Raw genomic sequence first — 22,950 nt, 5'->3', positions numbered from 1 at the left:
TCGCCCCCATTGGCTGTCCCCGTCCGTGTCGTCACGTGTTATGCTAATGAGGGGGAGTCTCATTGGCTCGGCCTCCCGCGGCAGCTGCGAAGGCTGCGGCGGGGACCCGCCGCCGGGGCTGCCCCCGGAGGAGGCCCCTGCACCCGCCTTGCAGGAAAGCGCCTCCCAGCGCGTCGCGCGCGCCCCCTCCCCTCTTTCGAGGTACCGCGCGTGTCCGGCTTTTTTTTTTTTTTTTTTTTTTTTTTTTCTTCTCTCCCGCGAAGTAACTTTTGCATTCCCGCCTCCCCCGAGTCCTGGGGACCAGAGGCGGTGCCGAGCCTGGGGGCGGTTCCTTGGCAGCGTAGATCCTTGTCGGAGCCAGACTTTTGCTCCTGGGCTCGGTTTGCATCATCCCCATCACACCCTCTGGAGAGAGGAGCCAGCCCCCTTTCAGCCTCGGCTTCCGGCTCCGAGCCGCCCCCTCCCCCGCCCAGGCCCCCTCCCCTTCCCGGTCCCCCCAGGCCCCCCCCCCCGCTTCTTGTTAGTCCTCCCCCCGCCCCCCCCCCACTCTGCAGAATTTCCTTTCTTTCTCTCGCCCTCCTCCACCCGTCGTCTGTATGTGTCCCACTCTTTGAGGAAGGATGGTTGATTTGGAGAGCGAAGTGCCCCCTCTGCCTCCCAGGTACCGATTTCGGGATCTGCTGCTGGGGGACCAAGGATGGCAGAACGACGACAGGTGAGTGGTGCGGGGCAGCTTGCTCTGGCGGTCCAGCTGGCACAGATGCCGCTCCCGGGGGGCGGGGGGGGGGGAAGGGGAGAATCAAAAGGGAGCCAGAGACTGGGGGAGGGAGTGAAGGGACTCTTGGATGTGTCTCTCCATTTTGACTGCATAGAGCAATTGCCACAGACCAGGAGCTCTTCCTTTTCACTTTCTTGTCCTTGCCACGCATTCACTGCATTTATTTGATACCCTTTTGTCTGCCTGCGCTTCTCTAGGGTGTGTGTAAGGCTGCTGCGAGGGGCACCGCACATGCAAATGGCACGCAGTGTCGGGGCCATGCAATTTTCATTCTGTCCCCCTTTAGGGGCTGCTCCTCGAATTTGCAAACGTGTCCAAGTTGGTAGAAAAAGCACGTCAGAAACTTAGAATCTCCTGCACCTGTCAGTGCCGGCCTGTGAAGGTGTTCACCTGCTACTGGGAATTTTATGCTCTTTAAACAGTTGGAGTTGATGGACAGTTGGTTTGAATATGTTAACAGGTAGTTAGGCGAAATGACGTTGTCACCGGAAAATGCTCACTTTGGGCAGGTAACTGTGATTAGTGGTGGTGTTTGTGTAGCATGACCCAACGGTTTTGTAGTTGATACGTTTTTAACCTAACTAGTATACATGTCACAAGATTAGAACTAAGTTTCAGAACTAGAGTATTTATTACTAGCAAGATACTGCTCCTGTGTTTTATCTGTAGCATGACTGCTTTGCCTAGTCGAAGTCCTGAAATTCCTCCGGCTATCTGATTCATTACTTAAAAGGCACATTTTATGTTTCATTGAATTTAGTATTTTCTGGAATAGTCATTTCATGTATCACACGCCGTATATTTTTGTCTTTAAATAACCTGTGTGTACTAACAGGCTCAACTCAGTTGAGATATTTCCTTGAAGTTCAGTTTGGTATTAATGTTCTATTTTAATTACATAAAAGATCCATTATTGGTCCTATTCAAAATCTCCTCCCCATTCGGCACTGGCCAATACTCTCCTTCTCTTCCTCACCATTTTAGCTCCCAATACCACCTCCTGTCCCTACACACAGGTGCTTTTATGTTGGGTGTCAATTTTGGACTTCCTCTTTGGTCTCATATTTGTGATTTAAAGGGATATGGATGTTTCTCAGAGGGTAATATCTCAATGCAACTTCTTTTTAAAGGCAAAACACATGTATTTGTTGAAAATTAAAAGAACAAGTGCCAGATTACCAGTATCCTGGGAAAGTAAGGTGTTTTGGGTGACTGAAGATAAGGAGATGAATATTTAAACAAATTGCCATGCTAGCTGACATTTAAATAAACCATCTTAAGCCTGGTTAAGTGGCTTGTCAAATGCACCATTGTGTTCATAGTGATTGAATCTATATTTGTTACTTCAGGACCTTAGGATCATCATGTAGAATAGGAGTCCTCACTGTAGAAAGTGAGAAATGGATTGAATTCATAGAGGATATATTTTGGGCTTTGTGGTGATAATATTTGTTTTTTAATGTTGTATGCAAGATATTAATCGTTCATGAGGTTCCCCTCATTTTTCTAAGGACGTTGACAGATATATTTCAGTAACGAGGAATCTTGGTTAGTTGAATACTACCCAAGTAAGTCACTGCTATATTAAAAAACATTTTATACATTCAGTTAAGATATCTGTTATAATGAAAGTTTATGCTAGCCCAAGTTTAATGTAAAATCTAGGCCATATTTACTATTAAAATGAGGTATTAAACATTAAAAAATTGTTCATCCTTTTAACTTTGTGACTTCATGAAAACTTAATATTTCATTTTGGCCCCATTTGTTGGTCCATCTTTGAAGACAAGATCCTTGGATGAATAGTGAGTCAGCCTTCAGTCCTGTGCCTATTTCCTCACTAGCTGAGTCACCTTGGGCAAGTCATTCAACCATTATGAGACTCAATAGTCTTATTTGTGTAAGGTACAAAACTAATAGCACTAAGCACTGGCTGTCCTCATGTTAGCTATGCTAATGGTGTATGTGTGTGTCTGTAAGGGTATATGTGTGTATGTATGAATTTTAGGAACTAAGAAACTAAGTTTCTGGGAAATTAAATATTTATCCTGGTAATATGTCTTGCAAGTGCAAAGATGATGTTTGGGTTCTGTACTTTGTGACTCCAGTTCTTCAAGAAGCTCCTAAATTCTTTCCATTTAATTTGTTTGAATTTGGAAGAATCATTTTGTAGCATCTAGTACAGTTTAGGTGCCCATTAATTATTAGTTCCCTTCTTCACTTCTCATTAGCAGTTTTCAATTCTTCTTTTATTTTTCTTCCGAATCCTGAATTATTAAGCAGTAAGTCAAGTCATCGGTTTTGTCTTTATTATGCTCACAAATAACTCTTTGCAACTGAGTCTGAGTAGTCTAATTCGACTCAGTTATCATGGACTCAATTCCTATGGAGCTGAAGAAAAAACACTCTTTCATAGAAGAATAGGTAGATGGTTTATACTAACAGATAAATTTAGTGCTTTGTCCATATTCTCTAGGCTATTTTCTCTGAATATGCTCTGCCTGAAGCATAGGCATGCTCCTATCCCCCTTCCTTACCCTCTAGTCTCAGGGGCTCCCCAGGTCTTGGGGTGCAAGCCAAAGGTGCCACTGAGTAAATTGTTAGATAAATACCTTAGCTTTCTAACTCCTTGGCTGGAATAATTCTGAAACATGTTCTACACTGTGTCCGTGGGACTAGTACCAGTTGCCCACAGATGTAATTGGTTTGATATTACAAGCTTTATTGGCTTTCTTCTCCCCTCATCCTATTGGTATTTTCTGGTATCAGTTCCCAAAAAAACAGCTGTTTCTGTGCTTATCTCAAGATATGCTTCTGGGAGAATCTGAACCAAGATTGGCTATCTTCTCTATCCAGGGTTACATTCTAGAAATGATGGAGGAATCAACTGATGGGAAAGTAGACACTTTCTACCTTGCTCTTCAGGTTAAGAATTTTCAATTAAATCTTAGTAGGGTGTGATTGACTGGCATGTGAAAATGAGTAAAGCATATGGTAGATGTATGAAGGAGTATGGTAAAAGAGAGCATTTTCTACACTATAGATTTTCTGTGAACTAACCTTGAATAGTCTGCTTAAATTTATACTGTACCACCTTTTAGTAGGGAAACACACACGCTTAAGGTCACATGTAATGTAGATGTGACACATATTATGTATAGACTGTGTGTATGTATTAATGTCATCTTTACATAACTACCTCTCTCTGATTTGCATTCTGTTAACCTTTTCTGTGTAGGACATAAAGGAGCAGAGTTAGACATAGCGTTGTAGATAACTGCACATTTAGCACACGAATAACATTAGTTTTCTGAGGCCATGAAATAACTTTGAGAGTTGCTAAATGAGAAAACTGCTATGCCTAGAGATGTCTGTTGCACATATGACTCACATTTATTTCTTTGGCATCCTGAGTAAAACACAAAAATCTAATTCAAGTGGCTCATGAAATATTTCTTAATGGTCATTTATCCATTCAGCTAATCTTTGACTACATGCTGCATCTCAGGGCCTTATTAAGTTAGGTTTTAGGAAGAACAGAAGGAGGAATGTGAAACAGTCCTGGGTCAGGAGGTGTTCACAGATACAGTTGGAGATAAGCTCCCCTCCCCTGAATATTGACATTGTTTATGTATGATGATGTTTTTGCAGAATTTCAATTTTAAGATTGCCAAGAAGATTACGTACCCTTTGTAGATTAGGATAGTCAGTATTGCTTGAAAATAAAGTAGCTGAAGTCACTATATTAGGGATGGCTCAAAGTATTCGATATATTTTGAATCTAATATTTAGGATACTTAGTATCTTCAAAGATACCCCATGATTAAAACTAATAGGACTAGAGACTGAATTTAACTGGTTTTATATGGAAGCCATTCTGTAACAATGTAAAATTTGCAGCAGCGTTCAAATCTATTGTTTACTGTTTTAATATTTCTATGATTGGTGAAACAATAAAGATTTAGAATGTTCTCTTGCAGTTAACGATGGGTAAATTTCAACTTTTTTAAAAAAGATTTTCTTTATTTATCCATGAGAGACACAGAGAGAAAGAGAGAGGCAGAGACACATGCAGAGGGAGAAGCAGGCTCCCCACATGGAGCCCGATGTGGGACTCGATCCCTGGATCCCAGGATCACACCCTGAGCCAAAGGCAGATGCTCAACTGCTGAGCCACCCAGACGTCCCAATTTCATCTTCTAAATGCCTTAAGACAGAACAAGTCCTCCTCATCTTCATCATGACTTAGTAATTTTAAAGTTTGGAACACAGTGAACTTGATGTGGATAAATTGTCATGACTGCTGATAAATTACTGCTAGTGAACAATTTGCAGTTGCAGTCATACAGGAGTAGGGCTTTTATTTAATTAACACCAGTCAGTTTTCAAATATCCGGTCATTTGTTTCAACTCCAGTAATTTTAAGTGTTATCTTTCATATTTTATAGGTGACATTTATAGTAATGTAAGCAAGTCACCTAATGCATTGTAGTAATTGAAAACATAAAAGGATTTGAACAAGGAGTGCAATCCAATGAATTAATAGTTTAAGAGGGATTTATAAAATGGTGAAAGTGTTTGGATAGCTTTTGGAGTATGTGTGATTTTAGATATCTACAATGCAAATGTATTAATTTATATAATAAAGCAAAATTGGAAGAATGGATTTGGAATGGCACATTTATATAATCTACCAATTTTATCTTCCTTAATAAAATTATATATTATTTTGAAAAGTAGCCATTTGATGTAAAGTACTTATTCTAAACTTGTTAAGTTCAAGTCGTTAAATACACTTTTAAAATATCTTTATAGTAAAAAGGATGAAATGTGATTTCTACTGTTTAATTATATAAGTGGAATCAACTTTGCATATGCAAAAATCTATAAAAATGATTTAAGCATTTATTATTAAGAGAATCTAGATAATGCTGTATTTCTTAGCACTGTCTATTATATTAAAGGAAATCGGGCAGCCCTGGTGGCTCAACGGTTTAGCGCCACTTTCAGTCCAGGGCGTGATCCTGGAGACCCCGGATCGAGTCCCACATGGGGTCCCTGCAGGAAGCCTGCTTCTCCCTCTGCCCGTGTCTCTCTCTCTCTGTGTCTCTCATGAATAAATAATAAAATCTTTAAAAAAAAAAAAAGGAAATCTCCATAAGGAAATTAAAAAAATTACCTAATGAAATAGGTAATGATGCAAACAATAACTTTAGATATATATAGTATAATACATAAAATGCAGAGAAATATGCATTTTATTTTTTATTTTATTTATTTTATTTTATATTATATTTTATATTCTTTTTATTTATTTATGATAGTCACACACAGAGAGAGAGGCAGAGACACAGGCAGAGGGAGAAGCAGGCTCCATGCACCGGGAGCCTGACGTGGGATTCGATCCCGGGTTTCCAGGATCGCACCCTGGGCCAAAGGCAGGTGCCAAACCGCTGCACCACCCAGGGATCCCTAAATAATTTTTGTTTATCAATAGTTAGAAGAATTCAGACAATTAATATTTTATATAAAAATGTGTATGATTTCTTTCTTTTGACCTGATCTTATAATTGAAATGTGGCTTTTCAGATTACACTGAATTTATTTATTTATTGATTTATTTACTTACATAGAATTATTTTTAAAGTTTGATCATTTACCTACTCTCATATGTATATCCACTTTCTGTATATGCTAATGTGTTAGTAATACCTGTTCTGTGAGTATTACACTCGTAACTTTTCAGAGCACTTCTATATACAATAAGTCTTGAATAAGGGAGGTTGGAATCTAGAAATTCATTTTCTGAGTAAGTTATGTGATATTTTGAGGATATTAAACTTTCTCCTCTTTCTTTCTTTCTTTCTTTCTTTCTTCTTCTTTCTTTCTTTCTTTCTTTCTTTCTTTCTTTCTTTCTTTTCTTTCTTTTCTTTCTCTTTCTCTTTCTTTCTTTTTCTCCTTCCTTCCTTCCTTCCTTCCTTCCTTCCTTCCTTCCTTCCTTCCTTCCTTCCAAGAGGGAAGGAGCATGGGGCAGATGGAGGGGGAGAGAGAGAATCTTTAGCAGACTCCATACCCAGCATGGAGCCTGATGTGGGGCTCTGTCCCATGATCTTGAGATTATGACATGACCTGAAATCAAGAGTCTGATGCTTAACTGACTGAACCCCCCTTGCGCCCCAAGGAGATTAAACTTTCTACAAATAGTTTCTCCATGGCAGCTGCAAGTTAGTCTTGAGGATGGGTGCAAAAACATACTTTTTTATGGATGAACAAGAAAATAATTTCAGCTAACTTGTTTTATCAAAATTATGAACAAACACACTTTTCCCCTTCTCTCTTAGTAAAGTATCTCAACTTCTGCAGAAATAAATTTGGAAGGTAGTATAGGAAATAATACAAATGAAGGCAAACACCTTTTATCTTTGTTATCAGTACAAAATAAAAATTTAATTATATTTAGTCATAATGCATACCTGCTTTTATTTTCTTGTTGTTAATAGTGGATATGGTATTTTTTTTTTTTTAGATTTTATTTATTTATTCATGAGAGACATAGAGAGAGAGAGGCAGAGACATAGGCAGAGGGAGAAGCAGCCTCCATGCAGGGAGCCCGATGTGGGACTCTATCCCGGGACTCCAGGATCACACCCTGTGCTGAAGGCAGGCGCTAAACCACTGAGCCACCCAGGCATCCCCAGATATGGTATTTTTATTGGCTTTTCCAAATCATATTCTTGTTTATTAAAATGTTCTATATGTTCATAAATTGCTTTGTCATTGGTGGTATGTCTGTTTTTATTAGCATATTGATGTATTGCCAGTGTTATTTTACTTATGCACCTTCCTTGTCTACGATACTTTTAGAAAATGAAGCAAAAAATTTTTTTAATTGAAATCTAACCAGTTGCTTTATATATTTGTAGTTTGAAATTAAGTTACCTTGACCTCTTGTGAGCAATATTTATTTATTTTTAAAAGTTTGTTTGTTTATTTATGTAAGCTCTGTACCCAACATAGGGCTCAAACTCATGATCCCAAATCAAGAGTTGCATGCTCTTCCCACTGAGCCAGTCAGGTACCCCATGTGAGCAATATTTAATACCTTTGATCAATATGTTTTTAAACTAATGCTTTTATGAGTTTCTATTGCTAATTAAAATTAATCAAAATAGTAGATAATAATCTAGAAAGACAATTACTTTTACTTTTTGACAGTCCTTGACTAGATATGGGTTTGTATTTTTATTTTTTTAATAGATCATGAAATGAAAACAATTCTTTTCACAAGGATCTTAATCATCAGATAGCAATAAATTTGTAATGTAAGAGAAAATCAGTTGGAGAACAGAGTGAGAAGACAAGGTGCCATCTAGAATTCTGATAACATCTCAGCCTTAGTACAAATTCAGAAGTGGTTGTGTGAAGTTGTAGAAATTGAGATGTAAGTGAATGTACTGTCCAGGTAGAGTATATATGGATAAGCAAGGCCAGAAATGTCTGATTTGCATGGACCTCTTGTAGCATAGTGACCATGTGCTTGCTTGCAACAGAAATATAAAAACTCAGACTCTGTGAAGGCAAAGAAAATATTGTGAAAATGGCATTGGATCCTTTGCATCTGATCATTTGGGAGCAGACTAGTAGATTAGTAGAAGTTTCTGACCTTGATTCCATAGTAACTAGATATAACTATAACAAGCAGACTCTTAACGAGAATCTAAGATGTGGTATAATTCAAGGGAAAGAGGAACCATTGTATATACTTGGAAAAATAAATCATTTATGTAAACTAATTCAGTGCACCAGTGGTATTAGATTTATTTGTCTTCTTTACCTGGGAAGTAGAGATGGGTTTGGAGTTGGGAAGGGAATCAGAGCCTGGAGAGCCCTAGTTGCTTGAAAATAAAAGGGGAAAAATATTCCTGAGTGTGGGAAAAAAGGATCCTTAAAGGAGGGGGACTGAGGACAGTGAGATTTCTTTCCACAATTTTGTCTTGGATTGATCATGTTTATCTTTATATATATTTTTTTCCTGGACAAATAGAGGCAGTAAAGTTAAACAGAAGCAGAAACCCTGACTGTCAAGCTTGGCTGGTCTGTAGAGGACTATGGCTGGCAGCAATCCCTAATTTTTTGACCCTTTTCTGTTTAGAGTGTTCACTGGGCTTCTCTTTGGAATTGTGCTTTAGTACTCTGCACTCCTGTAATTATAGCATGGCTTTAAAGAGTGAAAATCATGCCCTCTGTGTCTGCATTCCTTGAACTCAGAGCTGTATTACTTCCAATTTTCATAGTATGTAAATACATTTAAAAAATGGATTTTGCATACAAAGTCCAAAAGCAGTGAATCTAAGAAATAAAGGACTACTTGTTCTTGGCTTTCTTGCACTGGACTTTGCACAGAATCATAAAGATAAATTGTTATTACAGGGGCACACTTAGCCCATCTTGTAAATCACTGTGTGAATAGGGATAAAAGAGGATTAACACATTTCAACCTCATTTGACTCCCTGTGGGAAAACTTGTAGATTGTCCACATACTGCAAACAACCAGTTATTAATAACAAGGACCAGATGTGTGGTTTAATAATGGGCAGCCTGTTGTCTCGGGCCTGTCAAAAACTGAAATACCACTTGATCCCCTAGGAATCAGCGAGGGTGATCAGTAAGCTGCACAAGTACCAGTAAGGAATGATGGCAATGGCTCTAGTCACTGCCATAATATGCGGCGACTACTTTGGCGAATTATAAATGGAAGCTTTCAGTATTTTGTTTCTTTTTCTTGCCTGTCTCTCCACAAGGGTTTATGTGCCATTTCACCTATTTTCTGCTGAAAATCCAGAAGATCAAGTGAAAGTGGATGATACTGCATTAGTACTTTTAAAGGCAGGTTGCATTTATCAAGAGCTGAATGTATGCCACGCATTGTTCTACGCTTGTTACATGTATTATTTCATTTAATCTTCACACCAACTCTGAGGAGTTCTGTCATTTTTCCCCCTTTTTTATAATGTATTATCTGAGGTACAGAAATTCATAGCTTGTTCCAAGTTACATAATCACCAGATAGAACCAGAATCTAATTATTATTCTTATCAACTATGTTTATGATATAAACAGATGTGATTTAATGCTATTAAATAACAGACAAAAATGCAAAAATGTAAATGCTCTTAAAGGTAGAAAAAAATCATAGCATCCCTATTCCTCTGGGCCATATTACAATGATTAACTGAAAAGAAAAGCTTTGGAATTTTCAAAGTTGATAATATTTTCTGGGAGAAAAAAGTGTTTTTTTCTTTAAATATAAAGCATTGTTCTTTTGACAGTCTGGAGAGAGTGGATTAAAGTAGGAAATTAGTAAAATAAAACAGATTTTATTTCTTTGTTTAAACAAAACTCAAGGCATAGATGAATCAAAAAGGCATCATAAAGATCATATTAACAATACTCTTAAAGTGTTCACTTTGGAAGCTTTGGCTAAGGTCATCCATTTCCCATAGTTCTTTGCTACTTTAGTTAATCTACAATTATCTGTAGACATGACTAGGTTTTTTTTTTTTTTTTTTATGTTCCTTAGTAGAACCTTGGAATTTCCTACTTATACCTCTACTCTCCAAAGTATTTGTACCTGGGTGAAATTCATTTTTCTTAACCATTCTACTAGTGATAATGAAAACTCTCTTGCAGAGATGCTGTGAGATTTAAATAGGGGTAATATGAAGTTATTGACTGAGCATAACACTTAGTCCTAGCTCTCAATTTCATCTATTCCAAAGAAAACTTTGCAATGGTTCATATAAATATAAGCAATAGCTTAAAATAAATAGAAAATACAGCAAAGAAAGTAGATAAGGGGGAAAAAAATCCAAATCAAGTACAGAGTTGGTACACAATATGAATTCTGTGAGTTTCTATATAGGTCTTGAAGATGGGCCACAAGAATAGCCAGAAGAAAGAAGATATGATTGGTTGCATAAGATGAGAAATAAACTAGTAATTCAGGAGAAATACAGCTATTCTTGGTGTTGAGATTGAAAGGAATTGCTCCCGTGGATCCTTGGTTAGTGTCCAGTATCATTCACTCTCCTATCATAAAAGAATAGCAAGTTTCATGAGACTTTGTAACATCCTCACTGTCAGGTACTGATATAACTAGAAAGAATTATTCATTTGCAGTAGATTTTCAGAACATTCATAAGTATATTTCAGTTATATCTTGTAGGACAAAAAAGGGAACACTTGTGATTACCGATGGGTTATGAGCCTTTCATGTATCTTTAAAAACCTTTTTTTTTTTTTTTTAAATTTTTATTTATTTATGATAGTCACAGAGACAGAGAGAGAGAGAGAGAGAGGCAGAGACACAGGCAGAGGGAGAAGCAGGCTCCATGCACCGGGAGCCCGATGTGGGACTCGATCCCGGGCCTCCAGGATCGCGCCCTGGGCCAAAGGCAGGCGCCCAACCCCTGCGCCACCCAGGGATCCCAACCTTTTTTTAAATATACTACTCAAAGCAAGCTATAGATTTAGTGCCCTCCCTATCAAAATACCAGTAGTGTTTTTCATGGAACTAGAACCAATAACCCTAAAATTTAAATGAAACCATAAAAGACCTTGCATAACCAAAGTAGTTTTGAGAAAGAAGAAGAAAGCTGGAGGTATTGCAATCTCAGATTTCAAGGCATACTATGAAACTATAGTAATCAAAGCAGTATGGTACTGGCACAAAAATAGACACATAGATCAATGGAACAGGATAGAAGGCCCAGAAATAAACCCACTTGTATGTGGTCAGTTAATCTACTACAGAGGAGACAAAGATCTACAACAGGGAAAAGACAGTCTCTTCAATAAATATTGGGAAAACTGGACAGCTACATGGAAAAGAATGAAACTGGGCCTCTCTCTTATACCATACACAATAATAAACTCAAAATGGATTAAAGACCTAACTGTAAGACCTGAAACCATAAAACTCCTAAAAAATAGGCAGTAATCTTTTAAACATTGGCTTTAGCAACATTTTTCTGAATATGTATCCTAAGGCAAGGGGGAAAAAAAGCAAAAATAGAGTACATCAAACTGAAAAGGCTTGTACAGTGAAGGAAACCATCAACAAGATGAAAAGGCAGCCTACTGAACGAGAGATGATATTTGCAAATGGTATATCCAATAAGAGGTTTATCATACAAGTTAATACGAAAGAAATCAAAATTATCCAATTAAACATGGGCAGAAGGCCTTTATAGACATTTTTCCAAAGAAAACATGCAGATGGCCAACAGACACATGAAAAGATGCTCAACATCACTCATCGTTGGGGAAATGCAAAGCAAAACCACGATGACATACCACCTCACATCAGTCAGAATGAATAGTATTAAAATCACAAGAAATAATAAATGTTGGCAAGGATGTAGAGAAAGGGGAACCCTCATGTACTGTTGGTGTAGCCACTGTGGAAAACAGTATGGAGGTTCCTAAACAAATTAAGAATAGAAATACCATATAGTCCAGTAATTTCACTACTGGGTATTTGCCCAAAGAAAATGAAACACTAATTGGAAAAGATATATGCACCTCTATGTTTATTGCAGCTTCATTTACAGTAGCCAAGATATAAAAATAACCTAAGTGTCCATCGGTAGATAAATGGATAAAGATGTTACATATACGTACACACACACACTCACAGCAGACTCATAAACTGTAATATTACTCAGCCATAAAGAATAAAAATCTTGCCATTTGTGACAATATGAATGGATCTTGAGGGTAATTATGCTAAGTGGAATAAGACAAAGACAAATACCATATGATTTCACTTATATGTGGCATCTAAAAAACAACAACAAAAAAGAATAAACAAAAATAGAAACAGATACATAGAGCAGCCTTGTTTTTGCTGAAGGGGGTTGGGAGGGCAGGTGAAATAGGTGAAAGGGATTAACGGATTATAGGGATTATAAATTAAGTAAATCATAGGGATGAAAAGTACAGTATAGGGAGTATATAGTCAATACTGTTGTATGGTGATAGATGGCAACTACACTTACCATGATGAACATTGCATAACATCTAAAATTGATGAATTACTATGTTGTACATCTGAAGCTAATATGACATTGTACATCAACTAAATTTCAATCAAAAGATTCACATAAAGGAAATGGAGAAAGCATCAAAACCAAACTTGGTCTATTTCATGATAGTTTTAAAAACATAAATGCATTCACAAAACTAGATTTAGTTAACTAAAAAAACCCCCCAAACTTAAGAAAATATAAGTGGCTTTGATTAATAATTATATTCTTCACTGTGCACTTGAGGTGTAAACATTGCCAATAGAGGCTAGAATGAGGATTGCTTTATGGAGAGTCTACAAAGATTCTATCCAAAACACAAGACGGAATTGTGGTTATTCGCACCTCCTCACGTTGGATTAATTTTTTTTTTTCACACAACGTTTAAAGTAAATATCACAGAATTTAACATTCCACTAAGACTTTGTAAGTATCCTGAATTTACTTATGTAGCTCTATGTATTTCTATATACATACATAGAGATGTATGAAGGACATAATTATATAGCAGACTTCTGGTTGCTACGTAATTGATAAAATATTTTTTCAGGGCAGCCCCGGTGGCGCAGCGGTTTGGCGCCGCCTGCAGCCCAGGGCGTGATCCTGGGGACCCTGGATCGAGTCCCACGTCAGGCTCTCTGTCTGATGCCTGCTTCTCCCTCTGCCTGTGTCTCTGCCTCTCTCTGTGTCTCTCATGAATGAATAAATAAAATCTTTAAAAAAAAAAAAAGATTTTTTCAACTTATCTCTTACCACCAATCTCACTATAATCTCCCTGACTTCTCCATTTCAAAACTTTGCAGTGGTTTTATACTTTTTTTTTTAGTTTGCTTTCCTAAGTTCATCATCTCCATTTATTTTTTGATAGAATTTCACTTTTTTTAAAAAAATAAATTATTTACTTATTAGAGGGAGAGAGAGGGAGAGCAAGCGCACAAGTAGGAGGGGCAGAGAGAGGGAGAATCGGACTCCCTGCTGAGCAGGGAGCCTGACAGGGGGCTCCATCCAAGGACCCTGAGATCATGACCTGAGCTGAAAGCAGATGCTTAACTGACCGAGCCACCCAGGTTCCATGGATTTCACTTCTTTTTATTTAAATGAATAGAACACCTGCCAGCATGCTTCATGGTTCCAGGTCTGTTCTATGCACCCCACTTCGAATAATCTCCCATCTCCAACTCGATCGTCATTTGGCCTTTCTATCTTCATCACAATCTTCTTGAACGTGGTATTAACATGTATTCATGTTTTAAAACTTACACTATGTCACTAATGCTTATTATATGAAATTTAAGCTGCTGAGTTCTGTATTCAATGATCTTCATTAATTGATTCCTTGATTAATTCTTCCGGAACTGCTTTTTGAAATTTAATCACTGCATTTATTTATAGAAATCACCCCTCACCTCACATGCTGATAGCTGTGGCTCTTTGCTCGTGTCATCCCATGAACTTAGGCTGTCTTAGGTTTCTTCCTGTCCATATCATCTCCTTTTTCATGAGTGGACCCCTCGCTGGACACAGAGCCACAGTTACTAAAAACATTTCCAAATCAGGCTCTTTAATATAGTTGACTTATTTTTATGTTGTCTTCCAATTACTTTCATGTTATTTCAGGTACAACAAATAATCTTCTAGGGAAAAAGGCATATCTTCAATTCATTTTGGGTCCTCTTACTTATTTAACATGGCGGTATACACAAAGACTTCCAGAATTTTGGTTCTGTAATATAAGGAAGGCACTTTTTTTTTTTTAAAGATTTTATTTATTTATTCATAGAGACACAGACTGAGAGAGAGAGAGAGGCAGAGACACAGGCAGAGGGAGAAGCAGGCTCCATGCAGGGAGCCCGACGTGGGACTCGATCCCAGGTCTCCAGGATCACACCCCAGGCTGCAGGCGGCGCCAAACCGCTGTGCCACTGGGGCTGCCCAAGGAAGGCACTTTTAAAAGAAAAAAAGAGTCACAGCTGTGAATATATATGTGCACTACTTGTATACATATATCATTTAGTAAAAATAGAGGTCATTTAAATTTGAGATTTTTTTTCCTCATGGAAACAAAGTAGTTTTTAAAGCTCATTCTAAAGCCAGGTATGGTAGTTTAAATCATTCCGCTTGAAAATGCCTTTCCCACATCTAGTTTGATATTCACGAGGAGCTTTCCTTTGGAAATGGCAAAGCAGAATGTGCTTCAGTCCATAATTCATATGGTGACACTTCAAATGACTATTAAAGTGAATTCTGAAATTTGTGTCGGGAGCAGCTCAGTGAAAGCCATCCATCTGCCTGACAGCCAGCGGTGCCATCGTCCAAGGGGCTTATGGACGTGTGAAAGATCAGCTTCACCTCATGCTCACTAAGGTAGTGGTAGCAATACTTACATAATTGGAATGAACAGAAGGAGGGTTTCTATTTGGTCTTAAATCTTGTAAAATAGTTTTCTTATTGAGCAACAGTGCTTCTAGTGGTTTACAGTGTGCTTAATTTTCCAGTGTTAATATTAATTGAATGATTTTCTTGAAGAATCAAAACCTGTGTGAAATATATCAGTGATAGTTATCTAAGCATATTCTGGGTCTTTGAATAGAAGGCACATTATTCTAAGACAAGTATATTCCTATTATTAGTCTGTTTCCTAAGTCGGATCCTTACCTACTTATTTTTGTCACATGGAATGACTGCTTTTGATTTAACTTCATTCCTTTTCAGTACTAGAAAGAGGCTTGTTATACATCTCTTTATACTTTTACTACTACATGGGAGGTAGGAGAGAGACAAATTCTAATCACTTACAGAATAATATAATGAAATGTTTGCTTTAAAAAGGACTAATTAAAATGTTCATTATAAAGTTGTTCTGACTTGCTGATTCTATTCCCCTTGCAACATGTTCCAAGTAATGTCTTCTTTTAGTAAACTCACATAATCAAGTGAAGGGAAGCTCCTCTGTGTATCCCAAATTGTGTTCCAGTTGAACTTAATCCTGCTACCGTTGAGGTGTGACAATGTAGGAGAAGTACTTGAATGATGTGATCTCACACTCACAGTATCCTTGAGCTGTGTTGTATTGGACAGGTAAGACATACAAGATAACTACTATATAAATTAGAGCATGGTACAAGAGGGAGTATTGGAGAAGCTTCTTGGAGAGTTCTAAGGAGAAAGTGAATTTTATATATTAGGATTCATTTTTTTTAGAAATAGAGTAGTAATGGCTAGCACAAAAGACAGTGGGTCTTTCACAGGGCATATTCTAGAAAAACACACGATAGGTAGTCTAAATGAGAAGCAATATAGGACACATGAGGATCAGTAATGGATATTAATAGTTTTGGAGTAAGACTGTAGGAGACTTATATTGGCAAGTGAAATAATTCAGTTTTTTTTTGGTAGATTGGGGAATTGTTGAAAGGTTTTGAATAAGGAAGTGGCATGGTCTAAGTTGTAGCTTCAGTGTGATTATTCTTTTGGAATGGTGTGGAAGTGTTCAGAAGAAAAAAAGATGAGATTAAGGTACTTTAGTAGACTAAAAGAGGTAGAACAGGGAGAATGAAGATGGCGAAAAACAAAAACAAAAACAAAAAAACCACCAATCAGAAACCTTGGAAGTATCATCAGCAAATTTGGGAATGAATTGGGGTGAAGGATATCTATGTTTTGAAAGGAGAAGAAATATGAAAAAAGTGTTTGCTGTGCTCATTCAATACAGTTCAATATTTATTTGGATTATAAATTCTAGGAGGCAACATTTCTAGTACATAGTGTCTAAGTATGCCTTGCAAAACATCCAAGAAAGGTGTGATTTAGTTTGTTCACTTTCATTGGTCAAATGTAATTCAGTCCAACTAACAGGTTAAGGCCTGACCATGAGTTGTATTATGTGCTAATATCTCTAAAAGCAAAGAATCAGATGTTCCTAGCCTTCACTTACCCCAGAAAGAGAAGAAGGACAAATAAGCAGAGGAAAAACGATGATGTGAAGGCATTGTGTACACATAATATGTATACATAAAAACCACTATATTGTATTTTGACCTTTTAAAATTTATTGTTTTTGCATTCTTCAAAACATATGTGGAAAGGTAAAGCAATCTCATGTGCACTTGATAGGTAGAAGCTCAACTAAAAAGAACTTAAAATGCCTGACACAAATAGCAGAAATTCTCTATGGATTCTTTTAGCTGCAAATTATAGAAAAGCACTCTAAGATAACTTAATAATTCATATACTCGACAAAACAAGAATTCTGGAATCAGGGTAGTTTCAGGGTTGACTTTAGAGCCCAGGATATTTCCATTTTCCTCTTGGCATCTCTTGACAGGTGCTACTTTATCTATCTCTGTCACTGGTCGCCCTTGGTCCCCGAATGCTGTTCTAGTTCCAGGTATGGTGCAAAATGACAAAGTCCAGAGGTGGAGAAAAGCATTGTCCTTATCTTATGCCCTTATTTAAAGTGAGAAAATTCTTGCCAGAGGCATCCCAACAGATTTAGTCTTGTGTGCTATTGAACAGAATTGATTTTGTGCCATGCCCAGATGAAACCATGGTAAGGGTAACAAGACCACGGTGAATAGCTTAGAACAGGGATCCCTGGGTGGCGCAGCGGTTTGGCGCCTGCCTTTGGCCCGGGGCGCGATCCTGGAGACCCGGGATCGAATCCCACGTCGGGCTCCCGGTGCATGGAGCCTGCTTCTCCCTCTGCCTGTCTCTCTCTCTCTCTCTCTCTCTCTCTCTCTCTCTGTGACTATCATAAATAAATAAAGAAAATAAAAAAAATAGCTTAGAACAGTTTCACTCAACCTCTGAGACTGGAGGCTTCCAGTGAAACTCAGCTTCTTTGAAATAACTGTCGCTTTGAGATAAATGAACAAAATCAGATTTGTTTTTGGAAGAAGTGTGTTTATGTGTGTATGTGTGTACGTGTGTGTGTGTTTTGGTGAGTAGGTGAGGAGGGATGCAGGTTGGGCATGAGATGATGGGTATCATAAGGTAGGGAACCCACAGTTCCAATTCCAAGTATAATTTTAACTTAAAGTATACTTTTTAAGCCATTTGATTGTTTTCCTTCACTTCTGAGCGGCTCTCAGAGGAAATCATAATTTCAGCAGGTATCCCAAATCTCTTGATAAGCAGAATGACTCAACATGTGAGTGTTCTCAAATTCCCTTATGGAAATCATAATGTAATAAATAAACACTGTGTCAGCTCATAACTGAGTCTTTTAGAAAATTTTATGTCACTCTAAATTGCATCTGTGACGTGTTGATTAATGAGTTTTGAGAATGCAAATCTTTTAACAAAATCAGCATTTAATTATGTATGTGTTGAAGAAGTGTTGGTATTTTCAGCCCTGGGTAGTAGATGATAGGAAAGGAATATGTATATATGCTGTAGCTGAGGTGAAATCTTCCTTACTGGCAAGTAACCTTAAAATATTAATTTAGAAGCAGCAACTTTGTTTTACCTCAAATTTTATTTTATTTTATTTTTTAAAAAATATTTTATTTATTCATGAGAAAAACAGTGAGAGAGAGGCAGAGACACAGGCAGAGGGAGAAGCAGGCTCCATGCAGGGAGCCTGATGTGGGACTTGATCCCGGGACCCTGGGATCACGCCCTGAGCCAAAGGCAGAAGCTCAACCGCTGAGCCACCCAGGCGTCCCTACCTCAAATTTTCAAGTAGATCAACCATCAGGATTATGAGTAATGGGACACTTGCCCACACCAGCCTCCTAACTGAAAAGTCATTCTTCACCTAAAAGAGCATATCCCACATTATCAGAAGATCATGGAAGAAGACACAGAAGGTCTTGCCAGGTTAAGGGGAGACAGCAGGAGGGCCAGGCTCCAGAAGGAGAGGTGGAGGGTGGCCTGGGGCCATCTTCTAAAACCTAGCCTGCATCTTAGTGACTATGGCACTATAATCTCTTTTTTGTAATCAGTCATCTGACAATTACAATTTGTCCTGTTTGTTAATAAATATATTACCTTGCAACAATAGGCATCTGTTGACCACTTACGGCAGATAGTAGGATTTTTTTTTATAAAAGTGAAACTTTATTGGGTAATTCTTTTTCTATCCTAGTTCATACTTAGCAAATGAAATGACAGCATTTGATTTATGTGCCATAGATATAGTCTATTCTCTAGAGCAGCCAAAAAGATGTATTCCAAAATATAAATCACATCATCTTACTCTTCTGCTCAAAACCTTCCACAGGTTTCTTGTCTCATTCTGAATGAAACCATAGGTCCTTATTTGGTTTATAAGACACAAATGTGCTACCTGCCACATCCATTTTAACTTGTAGGATTTTTATATAATCTCCCCACTTCCCCTCTCCATGCCGTCCTTTTATATTTTTGCTGATTTGGCATATTTAAGATTGATTATGTGAAAAGCCATAGTTAATCAAGTGTGGGAAGAGGTAAAGGTGGACAAGTAATATATACTTAGCTTTGTTCCTTTTAATTTCCAATTTAACATTTTGACGATTTCCCTAAATCTAAAGGGCCATACTGCTTTTATTTTATTTATTTATTTTTTAAAGATTTTATTTATTTATTCATGAGAGACAGAGAGAGAGAGAGAGGCAGAGACATAGGCAGAGGAGAAGCAGGCTCCATGCAGGGAGCTCAGTGTGGGAATTGATCCTGGGACCTTCGAATCACGCCCTGAGCCGAAGGCAGACACTCAACTGCTAAGCCACCCAGGCATCCCGCCATACTGCTTTTAAAACAACAATGGCTATGAAAATGTGTTCTCTGGGATTGAAATGAGGAAAGCAGGAGGAAAGTCAGTTATTTTATTAAAAAAATAGCTTTTAGAAGGTTTGTAGGAGCACATTCTGGTAATGCTTAGTAGAAATGGATTTAAATATTTATATGCCTAAATTAAAGAGCTCATTTAAAGAAATGGGATGAGTATGGTAGATTATGTTAAATGACCAACACAGTGAATGAAAAGGATCATTAGATCTATTCAAAACACTCTTAGAAATCTAAGAATATCAAAGATATCATGGGTAGTCAAATATAATAAGTGTTAATGAATATAATCAATGTCACAAACAAGAACACTCATAGTGCATACTCTTATAGGGAAGGGGGAACTTCTAAGATTGAGGATGATAGGGTGGTCTCAGAAGGGTTGGTTGGGTAGACACCCCAAAGGCATCTAGTTACAACAGAAAAATAGAGCAAAATGTTATATTTAAACTTACTTGAAATTTCAGTTGCTAATAGATTTTTGAAATAATTTTATTCTTTAATTTTAAATATCAAATATTGAAATGGCAGTTTAGTTTAATAATAAGAGAACTTACCCCCACCCTGACTCAGCTGACAGGAAAGGTTGTTTAAAGTATTGATTATGATGATGATGATTATGATGATAGTAATTTTTTCACACTGTCTTATCAAGGCAAGAGTTAGCCAGGCATTGAGCCAGAGAGCTCTAAAGCTTTTGAAAAGATGAATTCATTTTTCTCTGGAATGAATTAAATAGTTGGGAGCAATGGAGCATGTCAGTATGTCAAAACAGGGTAATTTGAGCTGTCTTAGCTTTGTAGTGGACCTTTATTTTATTTTATTTTTTATGTTACATTTACCTAGACCACTGGATAGTCCATTTAATTCTAAAAGCAAGTAGCAAAGAGTTGGTATTACATGTGCTTTGGGTTATTTGTGGCACTTTTTTTCATTACAATAGTAGATTAGAATTTAAAAAGTTAGAATAAATAACTTTTCTATATTGAATACTTATATAAACATGTATTTATAAATTATTATAATTAAAGCCTGCAGAGATAAATGTTATAAGCAACCACCTAAATTAGGACTCCGAAATGAAAATATGATACTTAGGAATCTGAATAATGATAGAGAATGTTAATAAATAATACTTCATGAATTGTGGTATTAGGGTATGCAACTAAATAATTAAAAGGGAAAGGTCATGTACTTTTAATGTCATTATGTCATTATAGTATAGCTGTTGAGAACATAATCTCTTAACCAACTCTTACTGCTGGGTTTGGGTCTGTCCTCTAGCATTTAGCGATTGTGTAGCTTTGGGCAGTTATCTTATCTCTGTAGTTATCAACGTCTTCATCTGCAAGATGAGGATAATAATATTACTGTCTTCGGGAGGTGAGATAATCCAGGAAAAGTCCTTAGCTCAGTACAGATAATAATTACTGCTAAATAAATGTTGTTTTTGTTGTTAATTATTAGCAGTATCCTAGAATTTTTAGGATCCCTAGTCAGGCTTTGGAAGTCATCAATATGTTCTTACTTGATTTTTTGTTATGATTTAGAAAAATTGTTTTTGAAAACATATTTTTGAAAAAAAACATTTTAAATATATGAAGTGTTGGTTTTGTTAAAGTTTTATTTGCATTTTTCTGCATATAGAATGTATCCTACATTTCATTACATAGCTGTGAGAAAAGTAGAATCTTGATTCTTGATAGCAAAAGTTTATTGCTGTTTCAAGTTTAATAAGCTCTGAGTCTGTTTTAAAAATATTGTGGTAATTGTGCTTTGAGGAGTTAAGCTCCAAGATAAAGAATTTTTTCATTACTTACAGACAACAAAGCTTTTGTTCTCATATGAGCACTGATTAAATACTACAGTTAAACGATCATGTGAAGAGCCATGAAAAAGTTTTTAACAATAAGATATGGTGGAAGAAATTGTAAATTGTACTACTTAGGGTTTTAAAAAAATGTTTTCTCAATTTTAATTTTAGTAGCTGTCTAAACTATTTTCTCCTGGCTATATATTTCTCTTTACTTGTCTTCCTGAAAACTCATGTCTCACAAGAGAAAAGATGACTGGCTATTGGTTCTCCTAAAAGCAGGATAAGGTGACTTAATATCAAATCAGTTACTGTGATTAATGGTAGTAGAAAAGAATACTAATGTGTATAAGATATATTATCCTTCTGGCAATGAAAGAAGTCCATCCAGTTTATTAGTCAACTATTATCAAAGCAACTTAAGCCCCCAAATGATCAAATTCTTAATTTCACTAATAGTTTTAAAACTTTAAATCAACAGTTTAAAAATCCTTGTTTTTTAAACAAATCTACAAAATGGAAAGTCTAGTAGCAAGAAGAGAAGTGAAGAGATTGATTAGTTCACTAATTATATTATTAAAAACTTAATAGAGTTGGGCAGCCCAGGTGGGTCAGCGGTTTAGCACTGCCTTCAGCCCAGGGCCTGATCCTGGAGACCTGGGATCGAGTCCCACTTCGGGCTCCCTGCATGGGGCCTGCTTCTCCCTCTGCCTGTGTCTCTGCCTCTCTCTCTCTCTCTGTGTCTCTCATAAATAAGTAAATAAAATCTTTAAAAAAAAAAGAACTTAATAGAGTTGAGATTTATGTGCATTTAAAACAAATGTTTATTTCTGGATAATAATATTTAGAAAATTTTAGTCTGGATTTATATGCATTTAAATATTTTCCAAAAGATGATGCCATTCTGAATATACTAAAGATGTGAAATACGTGTATGTATTTAAAACAGTGCAAAAAATGTTCCAATACCTAGAATTAAATAAGTTGAATGTCATTGGTGTTTATTGTTTTTATAAAAATATTATTCTTGGGATATACACGCAAAAGTAGTTGCAAGTATGAAGTGTGTCTAAAATTTTAAATCTTTAACCTTTAGATGAGCTACTCCATTTTCATCTTATGAATTCCTAAGACTATGTTCAAGGGGTTGAGTTGATAAATCTAATGGATGAATGAAAGACATTTTTTCATTAAAAAAGAAAATATTCTAAAATAACTTCATTTCCTTTGTTGCTCTGTTATTCATAAGTTATCAAATTCATTTGTGATTTTTATAATGAGCATTATTTTGAATTAGTTAGCTTCCTCTTGGCCATAATAAATAGTTCAGTCATTTCCACTAAATTGGCCAGTCAATTCCATTTGTTTGGATAATTTTCTTATTGAGATAGGCAGAACAACAAAGGGAATTTATTGGTATTTATTGTTTAAGTAAACGTGCCTAGTCTGAATAATCAAAATATAGATCACATTTATGTATAGGAAATCTCTAAAGACCTTT

The 22,950-nt window shown here is 36.8% G+C and overlaps 1 protein-coding gene across 6 annotated transcripts in view; it reads left to right on the top strand.

Moving 5' to 3' along the window:
• The first annotated feature begins 596 nt into the window (after positions 1–596).
• KCNT2 (potassium sodium-activated channel subfamily T member 2) overlaps positions 597–22,950 on the top strand; it is a 377,566-nt gene continuing 355,212 nt past the window's right edge. For 4 of the 6 annotated variants that reach the window (XM_055334364.1, XM_055334361.1, XM_055334358.1 and 1 more), the window contains exon 1: positions 621–715. In XM_055334364.1, the coding sequence (XP_055190339.1) occupies positions 621–715 (95 nt within the window). Of the gene's footprint in view, positions 716–7,304; positions 7,482–22,950 lie in introns of all 6 variants that reach the window. The other 2 variants (XM_055334360.1, XM_055334362.1) reach the window with 2 other exon arrangements.

This window comes from Nyctereutes procyonoides, unplaced genomic scaffold, assembly GCF_905146905.1.
Source record: "Nyctereutes procyonoides isolate TBG_1078 unplaced genomic scaffold, NYPRO_anot_genome, whole genome shotgun sequence".
Taxonomy (NCBI): Eukaryota; Metazoa; Chordata; class Mammalia; order Carnivora; family Canidae; genus Nyctereutes; species Nyctereutes procyonoides.
Note: the sequence above shows the minus strand (reverse complement) of the source record. Positions and strands in the feature narration are given on the sequence as shown.